This window comes from Columba livia, chromosome 2 (genome assembly GCF_036013475.1).
Source record: "Columba livia isolate bColLiv1 breed racing homer chromosome 2, bColLiv1.pat.W.v2, whole genome shotgun sequence".
Taxonomy (NCBI): domain Eukaryota; kingdom Metazoa; phylum Chordata; class Aves; order Columbiformes; family Columbidae; genus Columba; species Columba livia.
In genome coordinates, this window is record NC_088603.1 from 1,834,427 (window position 1) to 1,854,897 (window position 20,471).

Consider the following 20,471-nt stretch of genomic DNA (forward strand, 5'->3'; position numbering starts at 1 on the left):
CCTGAACTGTGGTCTAGATTCAGATCTGTTTAGCCTTGGCATTAGACCGAGTTAACTCGATTAACTTCAGTGGAGTAGCTCCTGCCTTCTGCCAGCTAATGTAAAATCAACATCAGGACTGTTTCTAACTGTCCTGCCATACATACTGGCTTCAAATAGCTGTCCACTCATTATAGTTCTTCTGTCCACCACAGAGAACTTTCTCCACTTGGGAGAAGCCAGACACTGAACAGACCACACCAGAGCACTCAGCAGAATCTGATAAAATAAACAAAGGATAACGTATAATTACTATTTTATTGTTTATAATCCCTCTTAAGTGTGACGTAAAGACAGGAAATCTTTTCTTGCTCTCAGTGCCCTTTTCATGTAAAATAAAAGACTGTTTTGGCAGAGTGACCTTCTGCCTCAGCTGGGGGACCTGTGCTCTGAACCTAGTGTGGTGGGTACGATGAGATGAGGGCCCTGTGCAGCTGATCTGAGCAAATAATGTTCCCATCCTGATGCTTGGGATTCATTTTGAAACAGAGCTGAGATTGGCTTTGAGCCATAAAAAAACACCCAAGTCTGCATCCAGTTAAACGGGAAAATGAAATGCTTAACTGAGTTCTTTAAATACGTTTTTGGGGTTTTTTTGTAGGACTAGTTTGGTAAAAAGGAGTTAAGGGTAGAGAAGGACTCCAACCAACCTGACTTTGGGACTGAGATAGAGGGCAATGCTGGCCACCTTGCTGGTGTCCTTTTTGTGGGCTTCTCTACCTGCTAGACACAAGCATCCTCAAAGACCTGAAGTGATTGCTGGTCCACCACCTAGCCTAATGCTGCAGGTGAAATGGGTCAGCACTGCCAAAAGATCACGTCTCAGTCCCAGCTTCAACTGCTGGACCCTCAGTTGAAGATACTTGCTCTAAAATGTCCTGAAGCACCAACAGACCAAAGAGTGAAGATGTCTATTAGCACTGAGTAAAGAAGCACCCTGATTAGAGCACCCTTTGCCCATTACAAGACTTGACATATAGACAGCAAATTAATTTGGGGTTAACAACTAAATGAAGCACATTAACTGTATTTCTGTTTCAGCACCAGATTGCTTGATGTCTCTGAGCTTTACATGACCAGAAGTTGGTCATAGGCAAAGGTGGGTTCTGGGTTGCATGTCCAGCCCAACTCATTCTCAATGGCTTGTGGGAGGTTTCCTACAGAGAGACCAAGGAGCACACGGAAACACAAGAGACCAGATTTCTGGATCAAACTTTCCAGCCAACTGAGCATTATTGATTAAATAAAGAAAAGTGGCCTGGCCACCTGCATTTATTTTCTTTCCGCTTTTGTCTTTTTTTTTTCTGAATGAAACCACATTCAATCTGAACATCCCAGGTAATGTTTTTTAGAATCTCAGTGGTGGTGTTATGTTTTAGTATTGTTCAGTTAATTATGTGTTTTTGCAACAACTCAGCCCTGCTTTCTTTTTCTCTCCTGCCTTTAATTAGAAGCTAAGCTTGAGTTTTGATTTTATGAGAGACCACAAAAACATTTTGGGTAGAAAAGGATAAGCCCCCAAATTTTTAAACAGATGGCAGGAATTGCTGGCTGAAAACAAAATATTCCTTTGGAACAAGAGTATTTACTTTCTGGTAGGTTCAACCTTTCAGTTCCATGGGCAAGATCAGGAGAATGACCTTCCAACGGATGTCTGTAGAGATGGGCATGCTCTTTATTTTACTTATATGATTTATAAACTATTATGTTTTCCAGGCAGATCCAGGGAGGCATGGCCGATCACGGAAAATTATTTATAGGGTCTTTCACAAACTCATTTCCTTTTCAATTTAATATTTTTTTATTATTATTATTTCAAGACACCCAGAGGAATGGGATAGAAAATCTCATCTGTCTGGAAAATCACACTGGCTGCTTGAAAAGCTCTGTAGCTGCCCAGGGATATCATATATATCCTCTGTTTACCTTTCAGAACATGGTAGCCCACCAGCAATAGCAGTAGAAGTAATAACAGAAAAAATCAAACTGCAAACCTGTTCAGAATGAAGCTTGCACATTGAAAGATTTGACCTAGAAGGTCAGTTCTTAAAGCGCTTTCTCTCATTTCATGCAGTCCTGTCTTGGGTGAAAGAGTCATTGACCACAGTAAGATATTCAGATGAGTTAAGGCACATACTGACCACTGTCCTCATCGTCAGTAATTCTGCTTGGAGCTTTCCAGGTGGAAGATGTGCAGAACATTCAACCAGTGAAAAAGCAAGACAACCCCACCTATGACCGAAGCATCTGAACTTTTTGAAACATCAGATTCTAAAATTTAAAAAGCAGGCCACTGAGTTTGTCAAAGCAATAAAGATGAGTAAAAATTGGAGAGCTCCTCTCTTAATGTATTTTCGCAGTTTAAAAAATGGAAAATTCTTACCAGCACTGTCGTTATTCTACAACTTTCATCCAGTTGCCCATAAACAGATAGATGAAGCCAATCTCTGGCTGAAGAGTTCAATTTGGGGAGATCTTTGTGAATTGATTTGGCTCTGATATGTCTCAGACAAGAAGAAGCGATGTTGAGGAATGATGAGGAATAGGACAAGACATGATCTCATCTGAACCAAGACCAAGCAGTATATAGAAGGTGTAAAAACACGTGTCTGCACATATCCAGACAAAGCAGAAAGGATAAGGTTGCTGCCAAAGGTCATCCTTCTGACGCACAAGGCTGAGGAACATTTAACAGCTCCGTGTCCATTCAGAAAAGAGGTTGATCAAGTAGGAAGAACTCAAGAGGAAAAGTCAACTGTGCTGCTGTGGGTGGGAAGAGAAGAGGTGCTGGGCTGGTATGATGAGATGAACCTGCCAGTGGTTGAGGTTCCCTGCCCAAACCCAAGATCTCTGTGGTGCTGCAGAAGAGGACATCCATCCAAAAATTGGGCAAGGAGATTCCTCCACATGTGAGCCAGTCAGATAGAATAGAATTGGGAGGGTCTATAAGGACTCCTGAGGGCTGCCAGTTGCTTTACAGGATGGGAAGAAGCACAAAGATGGCACTATGGCGGAAGGAAAACTACAAAAATACAGGCAACCAGCTCCTTGAGACCTTTGCCTCCTCCCTGAAGTGAACTTGAGGAAATCTCTCTCTGCCTACCTGTTTGCTGCACTCCAACCCCAAAGCAATCTGCTCTCTTTGCTCCACCACCCCATGTTGGACCTGAACCAGGATGGGCACAAAACGTGTCCTGCCTGCAGGGTTTGCAGTGGTCACTAGGTGATTCACAGACAAATGCATCCTCATCTCACCAGGCTTCTGTTTTCTGTGGTCTTCAGGGGCTACGTTTGCACTAGTAAATCAGACAGGAGCGGAACTGTCACCCAAGGTGAACTCAGACATTTGGATGGGGATAAACTGTCCTTGAGAACTGGCTGCATCTCTTGGTGATGGAGACAGAGAAGGTGACCCACTCTGAACTAGAGGTTTTGACTAAGAACCAGCAGGATCACTCTGCTCGCTCTTCCAGGGCAAATCACAACTGTAAATTGTGGTTTCTTCTCTGTTTCTAGACATCACAGGTTTGACCCGTTCCTCACTAAAATCAGTGAAGGATATCCTTGGATCTCTAGCTTGGATCATAGCCCATACACTCTATCAAGAGTTTATGATCAGCCCAGGAAAGATAGGAACAGGCTTTGACAAACACTTAGTCTGATGTGCCTTAATGGCAGAATTATTCCCCTGTTTTAGTATCAGCATTGTCACAATTTTTGCTTGAGTACTATTCATGAATGTGAACACCCAAGAAAAAATAATCTGTTATGTATGATTTGTAATTGAAAGAATTAAGAAAAGTTTTCTTCCCCTGCACATCCCTTGTGCATGTAATTTTTATCTATGTTCAGCAACAGTTTTTAGACATTTATACGAAATAATCCAGTGATGAATGCATTTCAGTGAGGGCTGCATTTTATGAGGAGTGTTATATTTGTTTATAAATAATTTAGTGGCTTTTGGTAATTCCTTGAAATTCACTAAGTGATTGTCAAACATGCTATTAATCTTGAGATCTCAGTAACAAACACAAGCAAACAGTGACTCACTGGTGGAGTTTGTTTTTTTCTTTGTTCCAGCAGTGAGATGATACTAAGAAATATCTTCGAGTGGGAAAATCAGGAGGGTTATTGCATCTACTTGGCAGGATTTAAGCACAATGTACTTCTGGAAGGGTGGAAGGCAAGAGCCAACATATTCAGTGTTCTCTCTCATCGGTGTTTCAGCCATTTGAGATGCTGAATAATGCAGCTGTACACACTCTGATAGCCAATTGTTAATAACTTCTGCCCTCCTCGATTGCCTCCAGAAGCCACACCAGCATCTGCGAGGAAAAGGTGATCAGTGAGTGTAGTTGAGCTGACCCAGATTTCTGCAGAGCTGCGTAGCTCTCCATGCCAAAATTTCACTGGAACTGACTCCTGCAGGATTACTTAACTTCTCTGTAATACTATTGGTATACGAGTAACAACAACAACAACAACAACAATAAGGGAGCATGAAAAAAAGATTATTCTTTGAAAACCTGACATTACAATAGCTGCCATTTGTTGGAAAATTATGGTGAGTTTTGACTTATTTTAATGATTGGAAAATTATTATGAGTTTTGACTTATTTTAATTATTAAAACAAAAGGGAAAAGAATAAAAGAACACCATAAATAAATATTGGCTTTTAAAGACCTACTCATGGAATCATAGAATAATTTACATTGGAAGGGACCTTCCCAGCTCCCCCAGTGCCACCTCTGCCATGACAGGGACATCTGCAGCAGCTCGGGTTGCTCAGAGCCCCATCCAGCCTGGCCTGGGATGTCTCCAGGGATGGTTCATCCACCACCTCTCTGGGTCTGTGTCTGCAGCTGTTGGAGAGGTGTTCAGTGCCTGACAGGACTGCCTCTCAGCCACTACATCACCTAACGAGTCTGAATCCAAAACCCAGAGATGCTGAGGGGAGGTTTTTTTTTTCTTTTTCCTTGACTTTGCTAGGCTTTGGATCAGGCTCTCACCCAAGAGGCTGTTTAGAGAAGATCTAGAACACAGAAAACAGACTGAAGATCCTAACTACTCTTCCTGACCTCCTTCAGAGTTTAAAGGAAGTTAGTCCTTAATTTACCCACAGAAGACCAGCTGATTGCATCGATTGGATGTGTATCTGAAGCGGTGTTTGATGTGACCCAGCAGCTGCATCTAAAGGATCAGGATAGAGAGTAGATTGTCCCATTGACCCCACCTGCATCCTAAAGGACTTCTGCAAACTCTCCCAATATCTCTTTCCTGTTCCATTTGAGTAACAGCCAGGTGAGGTCAAAATGCTTCAGGTACTAGAAACTTGTCAAGAAGGAAGAGAAGAAATAAGAAAAAAAGCACCATGAAGGAGCTGACTCCTGGACTGCAGCAAGGGAATATCAATGTTGTGACAGGGGCTGAAGAAAGAGTTTGGACCTGCTCAGCCAGAGTCCTTCCTCTGGGGAAACACGTGCTGCAATAGGAAATTGGGTCACTGTTCCTAATTTCCCACTTCTGGGAGATTCTGCATCATGCTTTGAAACTGCCAGAGACCCTTCAGGGAATACTCAGCTGGTGTGAAAAGACCCCAGCACTGTGCACTGTTGGCCAAGGAGGATGGTACCTCTTTGTTGCTGCTGATGGCGTGAGGCATGCCAGAAAATTACTATTTGGCACAGCTTGCAAAAACCGAAGGAAACTCTGCACAGTGAGAAAATATTTCCTGGTCTCTTTCCTGTAAGAAGGAGACATTTCCTTGTGTGCTTCCTTTCAGAAGCAATGCAATAACATTTCCTCATATGAGCATTTGTCAGCCAACTCAGTGACTTTGGTTGAATTTACACTTGTTTGCACCAGCTAAGAGTCTAACCCGGTGTGCATATGTGTCTGTGTGACGAAACCACAAAGAATAGGAAAGTTCTGGAGATGTTCAAAGGGAGACCATCCACAAACGATCTCTATGATTTTATCCAACAAATATTGCCTTTGGATCTCATGAAGGTAGATTTGTTTGGCTGTATCCAGCAGCTTGTGCTTCTGGGTGATACAGGCAAATTTTTGAAGGAGTCTTTATCCTCATGAGGGTTTGGACTAGTAAGAAGCTGAAAATACAAAGGGGAGAATGAGAAGCGATTTAGAGGTTTAAAAATGGCCAAAGCCTGTTTCCATGAGCATCCACAAAAAAGGGAAGGCTGAGTTAGCTGCTCTCTGATTTTAGCCACAGACACACACAGGCACACAAGGTCTGCAAATTCCCCACCCTGCCTCAACCCACTTGGTGGGCCCCTCTCCACTGCTGCATCTGGAAGAACAAAAACATCGCACATTCTGATAACCACATTTTCCATCCTAAAATTGCACTGGTTTCTGGCTTGATACTGGGACTCAGGTCAGGGAAAGTAGAATAGTTTTCTCCCTGCATCCAGCAACCACAAGCTCTTAACCCTGCCCACCCCAGAGGACTGTTTTGCCAAAGAGTGAGATTGCCCAAGGGAAGAACATGCCATCGGTTGTACTGAGCTGTCCCACATTGAGCTCTTTGTCTACAAGAACAGGCAGCTATGACCGCCGAGGGAGCTCAGTTGGTGTTGTGTGTGTTACCAGGCAGACCTTACAGGGAAAGAGCAAACCAAACTGAAGATGCTGATGCCCAGGGTGGCTTGTACCCTCACAAGAAGATGGCACTGAACAGTTGCCGCAAGACTCTTGTTTTTCTGGGTGAGACTCCCATCCTCCTTGGCTGCCCACGCTCTCCGAGAGGTCCAAGGACCACGTGCTGCTTCGCAACCCTCCGTCGGGAACTCTCAGTGTCTCTGTTGTTCAGCAGGTAGCAAGGCCCATGTGTCTCAATAGCCCTGCCTCTGTTAATTAACACCAGGGAAACTTAGATCACTGAGTAAATGTATGTGACTGACAGCTGGCCACATCAGTGGCTCACTTATTTTTTCCCGTATAACTTAACCTCTCGTTCCACAGAGCAGAGAAACTGTATGGAAACCCTTGGCATCCCATGCGTGGCCTGATATTCTTTTGCCCACTAAATGCTCTCCAGGAAACTTTTTCATTCTTTTGCTTATTTTTTTTTCTCCTCCTCTCGTTACATCACTGTCTCTCTTTCTTCTTCAACAAGTACTGTGGGTCTGTCTCCATCATAAAGCCCAGAGCCATTCAGGTACTCCTCCTCTTTGTTGTACTGCTCTGGTCCAGAAGAAGGCATGGAGTTTTCAGAAATTGACCCATTTTTTACATAACCTGGCAAATTCCGGTGTCCGTTGAGGGTCCCTGGTATAAGTCTCGTATTGAGATGGAGGGCAAGTGCCCCTCTTGTGGCTACATTTGTGATGCTGGTGTGGGAAACCATTGGTCCATAACTGTAGGTTGTGCTCCCACTTCGTGCTTTCCTTTTAAAGTCAAGTGCTAATGTCCACCTGCTCCATGACTTCTTTATTTCTGCTTGGACCTGACAGACAAGAGGGGAAAAAAAAAAACATGAGTAGGAGGAGAATGAGGCAGAGTATCAAAAGGAGATGGTATCCACAGAGATAAAGGATGAGAAACTCTCTGGGGAATGAAACTGGAAAGAACAGTAAATTCACATTAAATCTGACCTTTCCAAATGAATTATTTGACATTGTGAAGCTTGAAGGGCTGGAAAAATCTAACTGAAAATGTGAGTTAACTCTCTCTAAGGGTTAAGGGACAGTGAACAGCACATCCAGGAGTGAGTCGTCTCAATGTACCATGAGAATCATGTATAAATGGGATGAAACACCTTCAGAGGTGCTTGAGTCTCTAGAAATTTCCTCTAGAAGTGAGTTAGCTGACTTAGATGGCCAAAATTAGGATGAGATCAATTCCCCTTACAGTATGGAATTCGTCTCAGTTTTTCTCCTGCAGAATCTAAGAAACATATTTGCCCCTTAAAATCCATCAACTTAGGTTAAGACAGCCATATGTTGGGCCATGAAAGTAGGTCTGTTCTTTCCTGGTGTTTTGGGAAAAAACTTCCCATCACTTGTTTTGGGAAAAAAAAAAAAAGCCTTTTTTTTTTTTTTCCCCCTATTAACTACTTCCAGTAACTCATTTATTGGTGACATATTGACCTGGATGTCTTACATGACCAAAACCAAGGGTATGGACTTTCTATGTGGACTGACAGATCTTTCATTGAGTGCCAAACAAGGTTGAGTCTCTAGAATAAGTGAGGATGTGCTGATGAGCATCCACATCCAGCTGTGTTTGGAACTAACCCAACGAAGGAGGGAAACAATGAAGCTGGTGTCTTACCTCTCCATTGCAAAAACAGTATATGATGGCAACAAAAAATCCCTAGAAGGAAGAAGAAAAAACACATTAATGTCATTCTTGCTGCACATGAGTATCTCTTTCCTGATGACACTGCCCAGCATCCCTGTGTTCTTCTGAAATCAATGTTATTCATAATAAGCTGCATATAATGTGCTTAAGAAACCTTGTATAGTTCCGTATTGCACGAAAGATGGATAAGCAAACATTTCCCTGCAGACTATCGACAAAGTAGATAGACTTTATAAACCCTCTGGGTCATGGTTTAGCTAACAGGTCTACTTTCGGCCCCAGATCTTTTGCAGATGTTCTCAGACAGTGATGGATGCCTGAGGAGGTGGTGGAGTCTACCTCACTGGAGGAATTTATGAAATTATTGGAGAAATATTTCTAGAGTTTTACATGTAGCTGATCCTGCTGCAGGATGGGAGAGTGAAAGATAAACCTGATGAGATTCTTCCAGCCCTGGCTGCATGTGGAGCACAACTGGCTGAGTGGGATCAGCAAAGGAATTCCGATGTGAGCATATCATCCACATCTTTTTGTTGGCCAATAGTTTACCCAGCTCTTGCTGAGGTCACCCACTATTTTATCCCACCTTCACCCAACAGGAATTGTGGAATTATGTGAATGCAAGCTTGGTCTTCATCTCCTCTACAGTTTCTCTAAACTGCCATCTGGCCAGACCTACCATCCACTTTTCATCATCCATGTTTGTCAACCGTGATGAAAGGTAATAGCATGAGAGCTGAAAGCTAATGTTCCATGTTCTTGTTGCTGTGTCTTACAGAGGACCAGCCCCATAACTGAAGTTGCCTTTTCCCCAAACCTAGAACTAAGGAATCCATTAACAGGACTGAAAGACAACTCGGGACAAACAGATTGGAAGCTGGTGTGAAGTAACATGTCTCTGTGGATCTCTATCAGCTTACTTCTAATCTGGATCTAAACAAATTTATTTTGTGGGACAAGTTATATTTCAACAGGAACATTTTGTTTTGTTTGGACACATTGGGCCTTTATATATTGCATTTTGCAAACACAAAACGTGCTTAATGCTAAAATACCATCCAATTACATTGTAAATGAAATCTGATGTATTGTAAAAAGAGCCTTTCTTCCAAAGACAACTTTGCACTCCCATTTCCCACCTCTGCCCATTTAAATTTTCATTATTTGCCCCCGTGCTTTAACAGTTACAATACCTGGAAAGAGTTGAACAGCATTTCATAGTGCATTTGAATTTGCCAAAGAATCCCTGACACTTCTGTGTATGGCATAGCCATGAAAACAATATAGTGAACGCCAAACAGAGGCATAAGGACGAGGGTAGATTTCAGCAGCTTCCTGAAGCAATAAGGAAAGAGAAAGACACAGAGGAAATTAGTTGATGGAGTGAACCTCCCAGGCTTGTCTACCTCATACTTTGGGCAGAAGTTGCATCTAATTTTGCTCTTGCTTACATGTCCCCTTAATTAGTTTTGGATACCTTACATTTACGCAGGCCCTGTGTCCACCTGCAATTTCAAACTGTTGCTTTTCTTATGAGGTGTGACACAACCCAGTCCACCCTCCAGCATGTTTTGATGTGCTAGTCCAACCCTCTCCACATGCATGACCCCATATGATGCTGTTGTAGCTACTGGAGGTGAAGACACTAAGGCATCTTTTTTCAGTCTCAGGCCATCCATAGCTTTAGGTCTGGATCATGGGAAGAGGGTGGAAGGGTGACTGGAAAGAAATACGCACTGCTGCTTCCAGCCCTCAGCCTCTGGCACTAAATCCCCTTGTCCCTAAAGGATGGTTCTGCTTCAGATGACAATGACTGGACATGGTTCTATACAACCTAGAATAGCTGACACTGCTTAAGCAGTGGGGGTTGGACTAGGAGACCTCCAGAAGTCCCTTCCAACATCAGCTATTCTGTGATTCTATTTGCTTATTGAATCAAGACACGAATGTCCAGCCTGGGTTAGTGCCTCCTGTGCAATGAGCAGGGCTGGTGGACAGAGATGTCCATCTAGGAGCAGAATTGTTCTATATATCGAGGGGAAGAGCACGGTGCACTATGGGGTAAGCAGGAGGTGAAGACTCTTAGGAGGTGCTGTTTAAATGTTCTGTTTAAAGAAGCAGCTCCATCTCAGCATAAGACACGTTGGGGACCAGGGTAAGGTACAATACAACCCTGAGTACTTGGCTGGGTCTGCTCCTGAGGGAACCAGCCATGCCTGGAAGTGATGCTAATTGAAGGATTAAACCTTCTGCCAAGAGTTACAGCAAGTCACCAAGTGCAGGTAATTACTGAGAAGGGCAGACATCACCACCAGAAAGACCTGGTACGTTGTCTGTCTAGCAACTGGAAACCACTGAGGGAATTTAACACATTAAAAGGAGGAGGCCTCATCCAAACCATAATAACAAGCCTCAGCCAGGGAGAAATAAACAAATAGATAAATCAGAGCCCTGACAGGGCAGCAAAGGAAAATGGAGAGGTGTTTTCCTGCCAAATCTAATTCCTGCATCAGATGAAACATCTTGTGTTTGGAGGGTGAGATGGTAGCAATGAGCTCATGGTTTGTAGACTAAATCATTCTGCTTTCCTCGCTCTCCATGTGTCATGCTGGTCAGTCCAGCTCAGGAGATTATGAGAAGCCTCAGGAGCTCTCAAGCAGCCGAGGTGTCTCAGCAATCTGCTTTTTCAGTCCAATTTTGACCATGCTACAAATATACTAAATTATCAAGAGACAAGAGCTGGCAGAACAACGGAAAACAAAACAAACAAGGAAACGCCAGATTTCCAGCAAGGAGTCAGGATTTTTTTTTCATTTCAGCAAAAGCGCTGAAACACCCGCTGAAGGACAGATTTAACAAGTTTTACAAAGCACAGGAGGGAAATAAAACGAAATAAATAAATCGGTACAAGTTTTAGGGGCTTCAACAGCATAAGCAATGCTTTTATTTTTGTGCTCTTGGTTCGAGGCCAGCACAGTCACTTCCAAACCAGCTGAAGAGACTGAATTCTTCTCTTTAACCCATGAGGCAGGTACCCCAGGTTGGATTTGAAATGTTCAGTAGTAGATGTTTAAACTGCTGTTGATTTATTCTGCATTATCAAACTTGCAAGGTAGTATTATTGTTGCCTTATTTTAGGTGTCTACAGTGTAGATGCTATGAACTAGTCACCCTGGGCTCCCTGTGAAGTCAAGGGGATGAAACAAAGACTTTGACATCTCCCAAAAGATGGAGAGGGTATTTGACGCACCTGTACTGTTGTCTTGAGTCACACCTCCCTGCATTCGTCTCTCGTAGCTTGGTTGCTAGGACTCTGATAATATTGATAAAAAGAATAAAATTTACCTGGAAGAGGTGGGGGAAAAAAGAAAAGGATAACTGTTAAAAAATATTCAGACAATGATAGTGTTGTTTAGTCAACGCTTTCTCCAAGATGAGTCAAGGGGCTGTGGGACACAGTGACCTGGTCGTGAGATGTATAAAGCTCCTCCTGGAAGATCATGTCCTGTGGAAGGGGTGAGGTCCACAGGAAAGACCAAGTGTCTGGTGGGATCTGGTCAGCTGTGTTTAACCTGGATGGTTAAACCAGGTCAAAGTGAGGGCATCTTGTGTGGAAACACCTATATCTGAGCTCGCCAGCCCAGCAGACACCTGATAACTGGGTATGATATCAACATATAAACAGTGCTTAGCAAGCATTTCGAGGTATGGACTACAGACAACTCTCAGTATGTTTCACTTTATCTTTTGTAAAAATTTCATACAGTGATATGGGTCATTTTCATGGCCTCACAAACTTAGTTTGGGGTCCAGGGAGTGAAATTAGATTATATTTGTCTCTTGCAGTCCACCAGAGATTAAGATCTCCTCAGGCTAAGAGAAGCGTTAGTAAGACGCCTTTCCACATTTCCACATGTAAAAGGAAAGAAAAGCAAGGAAACTGCACTACGATGAAGGCATAGAGTTAGACCTAACTAGAGATGACAGATCGAGAATGCAGAAGGGCAATATAATTGCAAAATTTTTGTCGTGTATCTACTACTAACTCTCCCTCTGGTGGAATGTTTAGGATGGACCAGATGAGGACAGTAAAGAATTAATATCTACTTCCTATGCAGGGATTCACATCTATGAACCTATCCTGTGACGAGCTCCTCAACCAAACTACAGGAACATGCTCGTGATGATCCATGCAGCAAAAGGCAACAGCAACATCTCATGGCTACACTGCCACTTAACAGAGATGAAAAATGGGGGATGTTTGAGGGATTCTTAGCTTTTTTGGGCTCTTCAGAGCCTGGTTTCCCTGCGTCGGGGATTGTATCTGCTGCTGTCTCAAACAAATCAATTCTTAGGACTATGGCAAGACCGCAAGCAAAACCATCGTGTAACTGGCTTCACCGGGCAGACCCACATTTCTGGGCTAACATTGAGGCCTATGAGTTTCTCTGGAGGCTTTCAGCAGTCATTTAACTTCTCAGGTGCCAGGGTAGCAGCATTACAAGGAAAAAAATTACTACGCGCCACACAGGCCCATAGTTTTATGCCAGAAAGGATCATTGCAAACCTCTAGTTTGATCTCCTGCAAAATGCAGTCCATAAGACCTCCTTGTATTCGTTTTTGTTTGAGCTACAGCAGATCTGGGTTTCAATGTTTCCATGACGGAGATCCTACCACAACCATGGTGAGTCGTTCCAATGGTTAATTATCCTCACTTTTAAAACAAGTAGTTCCCTGAGCCTCTGAATGAACATGGCCTGGTTTTCTATGTCTTTGTCTTCTGTGGTTGGATTCCTTCTCCTTTAACGAGGTGCAAGTTCATTTTGAACAGCTCTCCTCTGTGTTAAACAGGGGGTAAAGTTGCTCTACACCCTTTCACTTGAAGGGGTATTAATGGAATTTCTCTCTCATATCTACTTGACTGTTTTCATGAGGTTTGTGGGAATTTAACATCCATGCAACCCCATTCCCTTAGTTACATTTGGTTGGAATTTACTGACTGGTACAAAAGTTATAAGGGGGGGATGGAGAGACCGAAATACAGAGAAGCACACAGCCTGGGGCCATGTAATTCACTTTAGTTGGAAACCAATATGAAAGGAGGAAAAAAAAAAAGCAGGCTTTGTTTCTCATATGAGACTTTCTAGCTTCAAAGGCTCAAAAGTGGGATCTTGTTCTGCATTTGTCTGCTAAACTGAAGATGTCCAACCTTATCACAGTCAGAAGGGAAACTCCTCTGACCAGCTGAAACATGTGCTAAGTTTTAGAAGAAATCCAGACAACTGAGTAAGATCAAAGTTAGCAGCAGTGTGGAGGGATTTTAAGCCCCTCAGCCTTCAAATACTCTGCAAGTATGTCCAGAAAATGAATAACTTAGTCCAGCAACATGACCAGCCAGTGTGGGAATTGAACAGGCAGCCAAGTGAACAATATGAACCCACAGAAATTAAACAGAAACAACCCACAGAATATTTTTGCATGATAAATAGCTGCATTTGCAAATAGCCAGGGTACAAGCACAGCAGAGCCTCATGGAGAAACATTATTTTTACAAGGATGAATCTCAATTGAGCTCTTTCTCCTCTGCTAATTGGCCTTTAAATTAAATGCAATGGGGTTGCTGGCATTCATCTGGTTGAACTATCTGAACTTTCTTCTCCATCTTACTATTTCATTTCCAATGACCACAGTGTGGTGTGGGCTTGGTGATTCGTTTCTTCCAAGGTGCAGAACTAATTGGTAGAGCCAGGTGGAGAATTTCCACCAAAAGGAAATTCTGATGAAGAAAAAAACACCCACCCCAACTCCAAAGCAGCTCACCTAATTGCACAGATGAGCATATTCACCTCAGAAACTTTCCTACTGTTTATATGCAGATAGTCTGATTTTCTTCTCACCCACACTGATCATCTTCCAAGGCCTCCTGATTTGTGAGTCAGAAGGAAGTATGTAGAGCTTGATGCAAAACCATCTGAAGACTATAGAGAGATTCTTACTGACTCCACTCAGCTACACGTGGATGAATGTAAAGGGGGACTAGGATATGTGGAAGCAGAAAAGCTCTGTTGCATGTACTCATCTAACCATCAGAATATGGAGTAATGGAGAACCACAGAGAAAGACAGAGAGAGGAAATAGTGTAATTCATGAAAACTGTGGAAACAGGTTCTCTAGCTAATTAGGACCCAGCTCAAGAAAACACATAACTAGCCACCGAATTCCCCTTGTGCAGATAATCGCATCTTATAATGACCTCTCCAGCTTCTGAGAGCTCAGTCCTGTCTCTGGATAATGTCGCTTATACCCTTTCTGTTTCCTCTGGCTCCTGGCTGTGGGTTGAAGTGATTATCTGTCAGTGATTAACATCATATCTGATCATAACTGGGATGGTTTAACACTCATCCACATCTCTGAGGTATACCAAGCTTTTATCAGCTGAAATCTGTTGACACTGAAACACATCCAAGGAAAAGGTTTGGACCAGCTACAGAAACCTCTAGAGATACCTGGTGAGAACGACAGGGTTTCCAGTATCTTATGGGTTCGGAAATATCGGTTTGAATGTTTGTTTCATTAACAATTTTAGGGTTTTACCCCTATGTGACTCTTCTCCCCTGAGAAAAACATGAAGTTGCTCATAAACCCCTCTGCTGTATGCAGCTATTGAACTTACAGGCAGGTCAAATGTAAGGCCCTTAAAGTGGATATACAGAGACTCCACACAATTAATGCAGGAGCTCGGTTAACCGGGTGATTGGAATAGGGCACCAAGCCTGCCCCGACCAGAGGCACTGCCTCCCACTCCTTGCAACCAGCCGGTACTCACCACGATAGATGCCAGGATGGGCACCTGAACGATCCATTTTAAATTGCCAGCACTCAAGTCCCAACACCTGAGAAGAGAGTGATATCCCATCAGGAAATCATTGCTTACAAACAGTAGTAGACTTGAATGTCTTGTCAGATAAACCCACCCAGGAAGGTTGGGTTCCTCTCGAGCTTGGTGTGGTGAAAGGATCTGGCTCTAACCCTGACTTCAGTAAGCATGGCTTCAATGTATTTCTTTTCATGCTGTTATAGTATTAAAAACTGAAACCACTATTAAACACGTTTAAAGTTATGCTCTCCAGATGGTGGAACAGCCCTTTGTGCAGCCATCAAGACTTGTCCCTTCTGGGCAGGAACCCACCCTTTTCTACTTCTTATTCGCCTCCTCACCAGAAAAAAATAAACTAAGAGCCTATGAGGACAGGTTGAGAGAGTTGGGATGTTCAGCATGGAGAAGGAAAGCTCCAGGGAGACCTTATTGTGGCTTTTCAGAACTTAAAAGGGGCTGATAAGAAAGATGGGGACAGACCTTTGAGCAGGGCCTTTTGTGATAGGACAAGGGGTGATGGTTTTAAACTAAAGGAGGGGAGATTCAGGTTAGACATGAGGTAGAAATTGTTGGCCCTGAGGGTGGTGAGAGCCTGGCCCAGGTTGGCCAGAGAGGTGGTGGATGAACCATCCCTGGAGACATCCCAGGCCAGGCTGGACGGGGCTCTGAGCAACCTGAGCTGGGGAAGATGTCCCTGCTCATGGCAGGGTTGGCACTGGGGGAGCTTTGAAGGTCCCTTCAACTCAAACTGTTCTATGGTTCTATCATTCTATTATTCTATCATTCTATGAGTAATCCAGGTTCCATGAAAACAAGAGAGGCTGAAATGACCTAATATTACGCCTTGGAATAAACTTGCACAATTTTGCATGGCGACATGTCCAGTCTGAAGACATGATGATGGAGACAATACTGTGGTTCTCTATTCAGTTCCTATGTTTCTTTCAGCTCCGCTCTTACAGTGAGACCCAGCCATGATTTACAAAAGTCTTTATCTCTCTGTCATCTTTAGCCCTTATCCAAGTGAGGACTGGAAGGGCAAACTGTTAGTGGTGTAGATGTTGGGCTCTGGTCCTCCATCTGCCAAGAAGGTGCTGGTCACTGTTTCCTCTGAGACATTTCCAGCAGCCATTTAATAAGGTCACTCAGTGTTAATTGCTCTGCTTGAATTCTCTCCAGCCATGGAGAGACAAGTGCCAGACAACCCCTACATGGCAGCTGCAGTTTTCATTTCACGGGCCAAATTCTGCCCAGACAGCTATTCAAGGAAAGCAAGAGGCAGGGGCAGAAAAGCCACTCGTGCTGACTGAAAGGCTCTACGAGGACGAGCTTGTGCCAATGCAATTGCATCACACACTTCAGTAGCCGTGCTACTCCGTCCTCCCAAGCTGAAATCCCATTTGGAAGGCTGTCTCTTCCCTGGCAAAGCCATGTGAAAAGTCGCCTGGGAACCCCCACACTTTTGCTTGCAGATGAAATACATTGTGTGGTCAAACCTGTGCATTTTTTAGGAAAAAAAAAGTGATTGTATTGAGGTTTGAAGATTGGATGCTATGCATCCTTTGTTCAGAATATTGTAACAATAGAAGGCCATGAATGAAATATAACAAGGGCAAATGTAGAGTATTGCATCTGGGCAGGAACAACCTCAGGTTCCAGTATAAGTTGGGGAATGATCCATTAGAGACTGGTGTAGGGGAGGGGGACCTGGGGATCCTGATGGACAGCAGGGTGACCATGAGCCAGCACTGAGCCCTTGTGGCCAGGAGGGCCAATGGCATCCTGGGGTGTATTAGAAGGGGGTGGTCAGTAGGTCAGAGAGGTTCTCCTGCCCCTCTGCTCTGCCCTGGGGAGACCACACCTGGAAAATTGTGTCCAGTTGTGGCCCCTCAGTTCCAGCAGGACAGGGAACTGCTGGAGAGAGTCCAGCGTAAGGCAACAAAGATGCTGAAGGGAGTGGAGCATCTCCCTTATGAGGAAAGACTGAGGGAGCTGGGTCTCTTTCGTTTGGAGAAGAGGAGACTGAGGGGTGACCTTATTAATGCTTATAAATATATAAAGGGTGAGTGTCGCGAGGATGGAGCCAGGCTCTTCTCGATGACAAACAATGGTAAGACAAGGGGTAATGGGTTTAAACTGGAACATAAGAGGTTCCACTTAAACTTGAGAAGAAACTTCTCAGTGAGGGTGGCAGAGCCTGGCCCAGGCTGCCCAGGGAGGTTGTGGAGTCTCCTTCTGTGCAGACATTCCAACCCGCCTGGACACCTTCCTGTGTAACCTCATCTGGGTGTTCCTGCTCCATGGGGGGATTGCACTGGATGAGCTTTCCAGGGCCCTTCCAATCCCTAGCATTCTATGATTCTATGATTCTATGAGGGTGCCTGTGTAGGACCAATAAAGCAGCTGATCCATATCTTGTATCTGACAGTAGCCAGAAGCTGATATTTAACGTGGAACAAACAAGCAGGTAGCAATATTTTTCTAGAATGCTCTTCCAACAAGGTGCAGTTCAGGATGGCTTCCTGAGCCAGAACATTACTGAGTATTCAATACTTCTGGAGGAATTTGTCTCCCATGAATTTGTGCAAATGCTTTTTAAGCCTAAGGACATGCTGACATTCACACCTCCTGCAGGGAGGAGCTACAGCTTTATCACCTCATCAGTGCTGAACCTGCTGTCTCCTCCCAACTTTATGCACTGCTTTCCAGTTCCTCTACTGGAAGAGGTGGTGGACAACTGATCTCTACCCATACTGAGCAGGCCATTCATTCAGGATTTTATATCCCTGTCCTATCCCTGCCTAGCTGTGAAACAGTCCCTTGTAGCCCCATCAATAATGGCTACAGGGGTTCAAATTTACCAAATTCTGTAAAATGAAAGGAAATCTAGGAAAGTTGCACGTGTCTTATCTTTGCCTAACACACACACCCCAAAAAGTTTGCTGACTTCATAGTAGAAATCACTTCTAGGTATTCCTCATTCCTTTTTCTCCTTTTGATTCACCCACAAAGTCACCTGTGCCAAAAGCCATAAATATATCACAGAGAGGTGGTGGATGAACCATCCCTGGAGACATCCCAGGCCAGGCTGGACGGGGCTCTGAGCAACCTGAGCTCGTGAAGATGTCCCTGTCATGGCAGGGGTGGCACTAGATGGGATTTAAAAGCCCCTTCCAACCCAAACTATTCTATGATTCTATAAGGTAAAAGGGAGGAAAGAAAATCTGATGAGACTTACTCTGTGTCGGCTAGAGCAGCTCTCACGCTGGCCCACGCTGTAACAAATACAGCAGGGAGTCCTGCAAACAAACACAGGTCGAACAGGGTGAATAGGAGGGCAAGAGATCTCTGTTACCATAAACACAAGCGGAGCAGGGCAGAGGAGGGTGCAACAAGGAGTTTTTAAATATTCAAGCATAATTAGACTAGGAAAGCCTGATCTTGGTCTCACATGTCTTCTGTAGTCCAAGTGACAAACCAGACAGTGGCAGGGAGCATTTTCTGGAAGACAAATGTCATGATCTGAACATGTCCATTCTACTTGAGTCTCTTGGCTTCCGAAGTGGAGCAGCTTGCTTTCCCAAGTTGCTGGCCAGGAGTGGTCCAGGCTTAAGATACCTCCTGATTCATGTTTAGGAGATGCCCAGCTGGTCTGGGACTGAGATGGGTCATGGACTTGACAGGATAAATCATCACGTCCCGTGCCTTTCCTCTACCACAACTTTATAGAGGTGTGGCCTGTAGTGCTTGCACTTGGGTGACCAAAACCTCCTTTAGCCAACTGAACCAATTTGAAGCAGAGTAGGGTTTCGTGCAGCACACCTTTCCCAATATATTAATATTTGCTCCCTTCCCCTGATGTCAAGGAAAGATTGATTTGAAGTCAAGGTTACATATTTTCTTCCAGTACAGGGCTGAATGGATTAGAAACTCTATTAAGTGTGAGAGACTTGCTGCATGAAGCAGATAAATACAAGAATTTAGGGTGATGCTTGCAAAATACTCTAGCCAAAGGTTCATTCCCAAATGAACCATCCTTATTTCAGCACAGTTACACTGAGCATCATCTTTTCCCTGTGAAAAGCAAAAGGATCACCAATATCCAAATGCAACCTTCTGTTTGTTTTTTTAGGGTCTAGTTCAGTTTTATTTGTACAACTGAGTCCCCTCCTGGCTTCCCTTAAAAGGCAGGATCAAATCCACAGCAGCTTCCACAAATTCAAGAAGAATAACCCCTTTCAGGTGAAAAAAAAAATATTAAAAAATAAATAAAGGCGACATTTATCACCGATGACTGTAAATATGCTGTTCACAGTCTAAGCTCATTGGGGCTCGGCATGCATATAAGCACACGCTTAACTTTCAGTATGCACTTAAGTCTCATTAAGGTGCTTAAAGGCTTTCCTGATCATGGACGCTTTCCTGAGCTGGGGTGTGGAGCAGGGACGCCTGTCTCATACACGCATGGACAACAGGGCTGTTATCTTGGTTGGAACCTTTAAATGCCATGGTAATATAAGAAAGCATAAATAATTAAACACAGAGCCTCACTCAGGACCAGCGCAGCAGCACTGCCTACAAGGATACATTTATGAGGAATGCACCCAGCTTTACAACCCCCTGCCATGGCTGGCATTGGAAAGAAAATACTTAACCTATTGCACTGGGAACCCATGAGTAGGTTGAAGCTGAGGGCTTGGGGAAGGTGATGAGTTATTGTAACAAGCACCATCTATTTCCTTGTCACTGCTCATCGCCTATCTATGGAAAATACATGCATGCTCTGAATGGCTGGCTGAGCTATTGAAGGCTTAGATACATATAATTTTGTTGATATAATCAGTGATATTCCAGTTTATATCAACTGAGAAACTGGCCATGTTGAGAGGCTGACATCCCCGCTGTCTGCCTGCAGGGCGGTGAATGTTCATCCACTGTTGTGAAGCTCTAAGCCTGAAAGACAGATTTTTCCAGAGATCTGGATGTGTTTGACACGTCTTATTCCTCTTTAACCTGTCCTGCACTTCAGAAGAGACACTGTTCCCATTCATAATCCTGTGCTGTGATCAAGGTTCCGAGCAACAATAAAATACACAGGAGAAAATAATTATACCTAAAAAAAGTCTCTGTGTGTGGAGTTATTGTTTCCTGTGTGCTGCTGCTTCACTCCATTCAGGTAAGTTTAAGAAAAGGATCCTTGACTTATTTTGTAAAACATACTAAGTGAA

At 43.7% G+C, this 20,471-nt stretch overlaps 1 protein-coding gene across 4 annotated transcripts in view; it reads right to left on the reverse strand.

Moving 5' to 3' along the window:
• Positions 1–4,998: 4,998 nt before the first annotated feature.
• PTH1R (parathyroid hormone 1 receptor) overlaps positions 4,999–20,471 on the reverse strand; it is a 131,047-nt gene continuing 115,574 nt past the window's right edge. For all 4 annotated transcript variants that reach the window (XM_065050222.1, XM_065050223.1, XM_005512122.4 and 1 more), the window contains 6 exons: positions 18,482–18,542; positions 15,193–15,259; positions 11,616–11,710; positions 9,559–9,700; positions 8,336–8,377; positions 4,999–7,508 (listed from right to left, as the gene is read on the reverse strand). In XM_065050222.1, the coding sequence (XP_064906294.1) occupies positions 7,146–7,508; positions 8,336–8,377; positions 9,559–9,700; positions 11,616–11,710; positions 15,193–15,259; positions 18,482–18,542 (770 nt within the window). In that variant the 3' untranslated portion in view covers positions 4,999–7,145. The remainder of the gene's footprint in view (positions 7,509–8,335; positions 8,378–9,558; positions 9,701–11,615; positions 11,711–15,192; positions 15,260–18,481; positions 18,543–20,471) is intronic.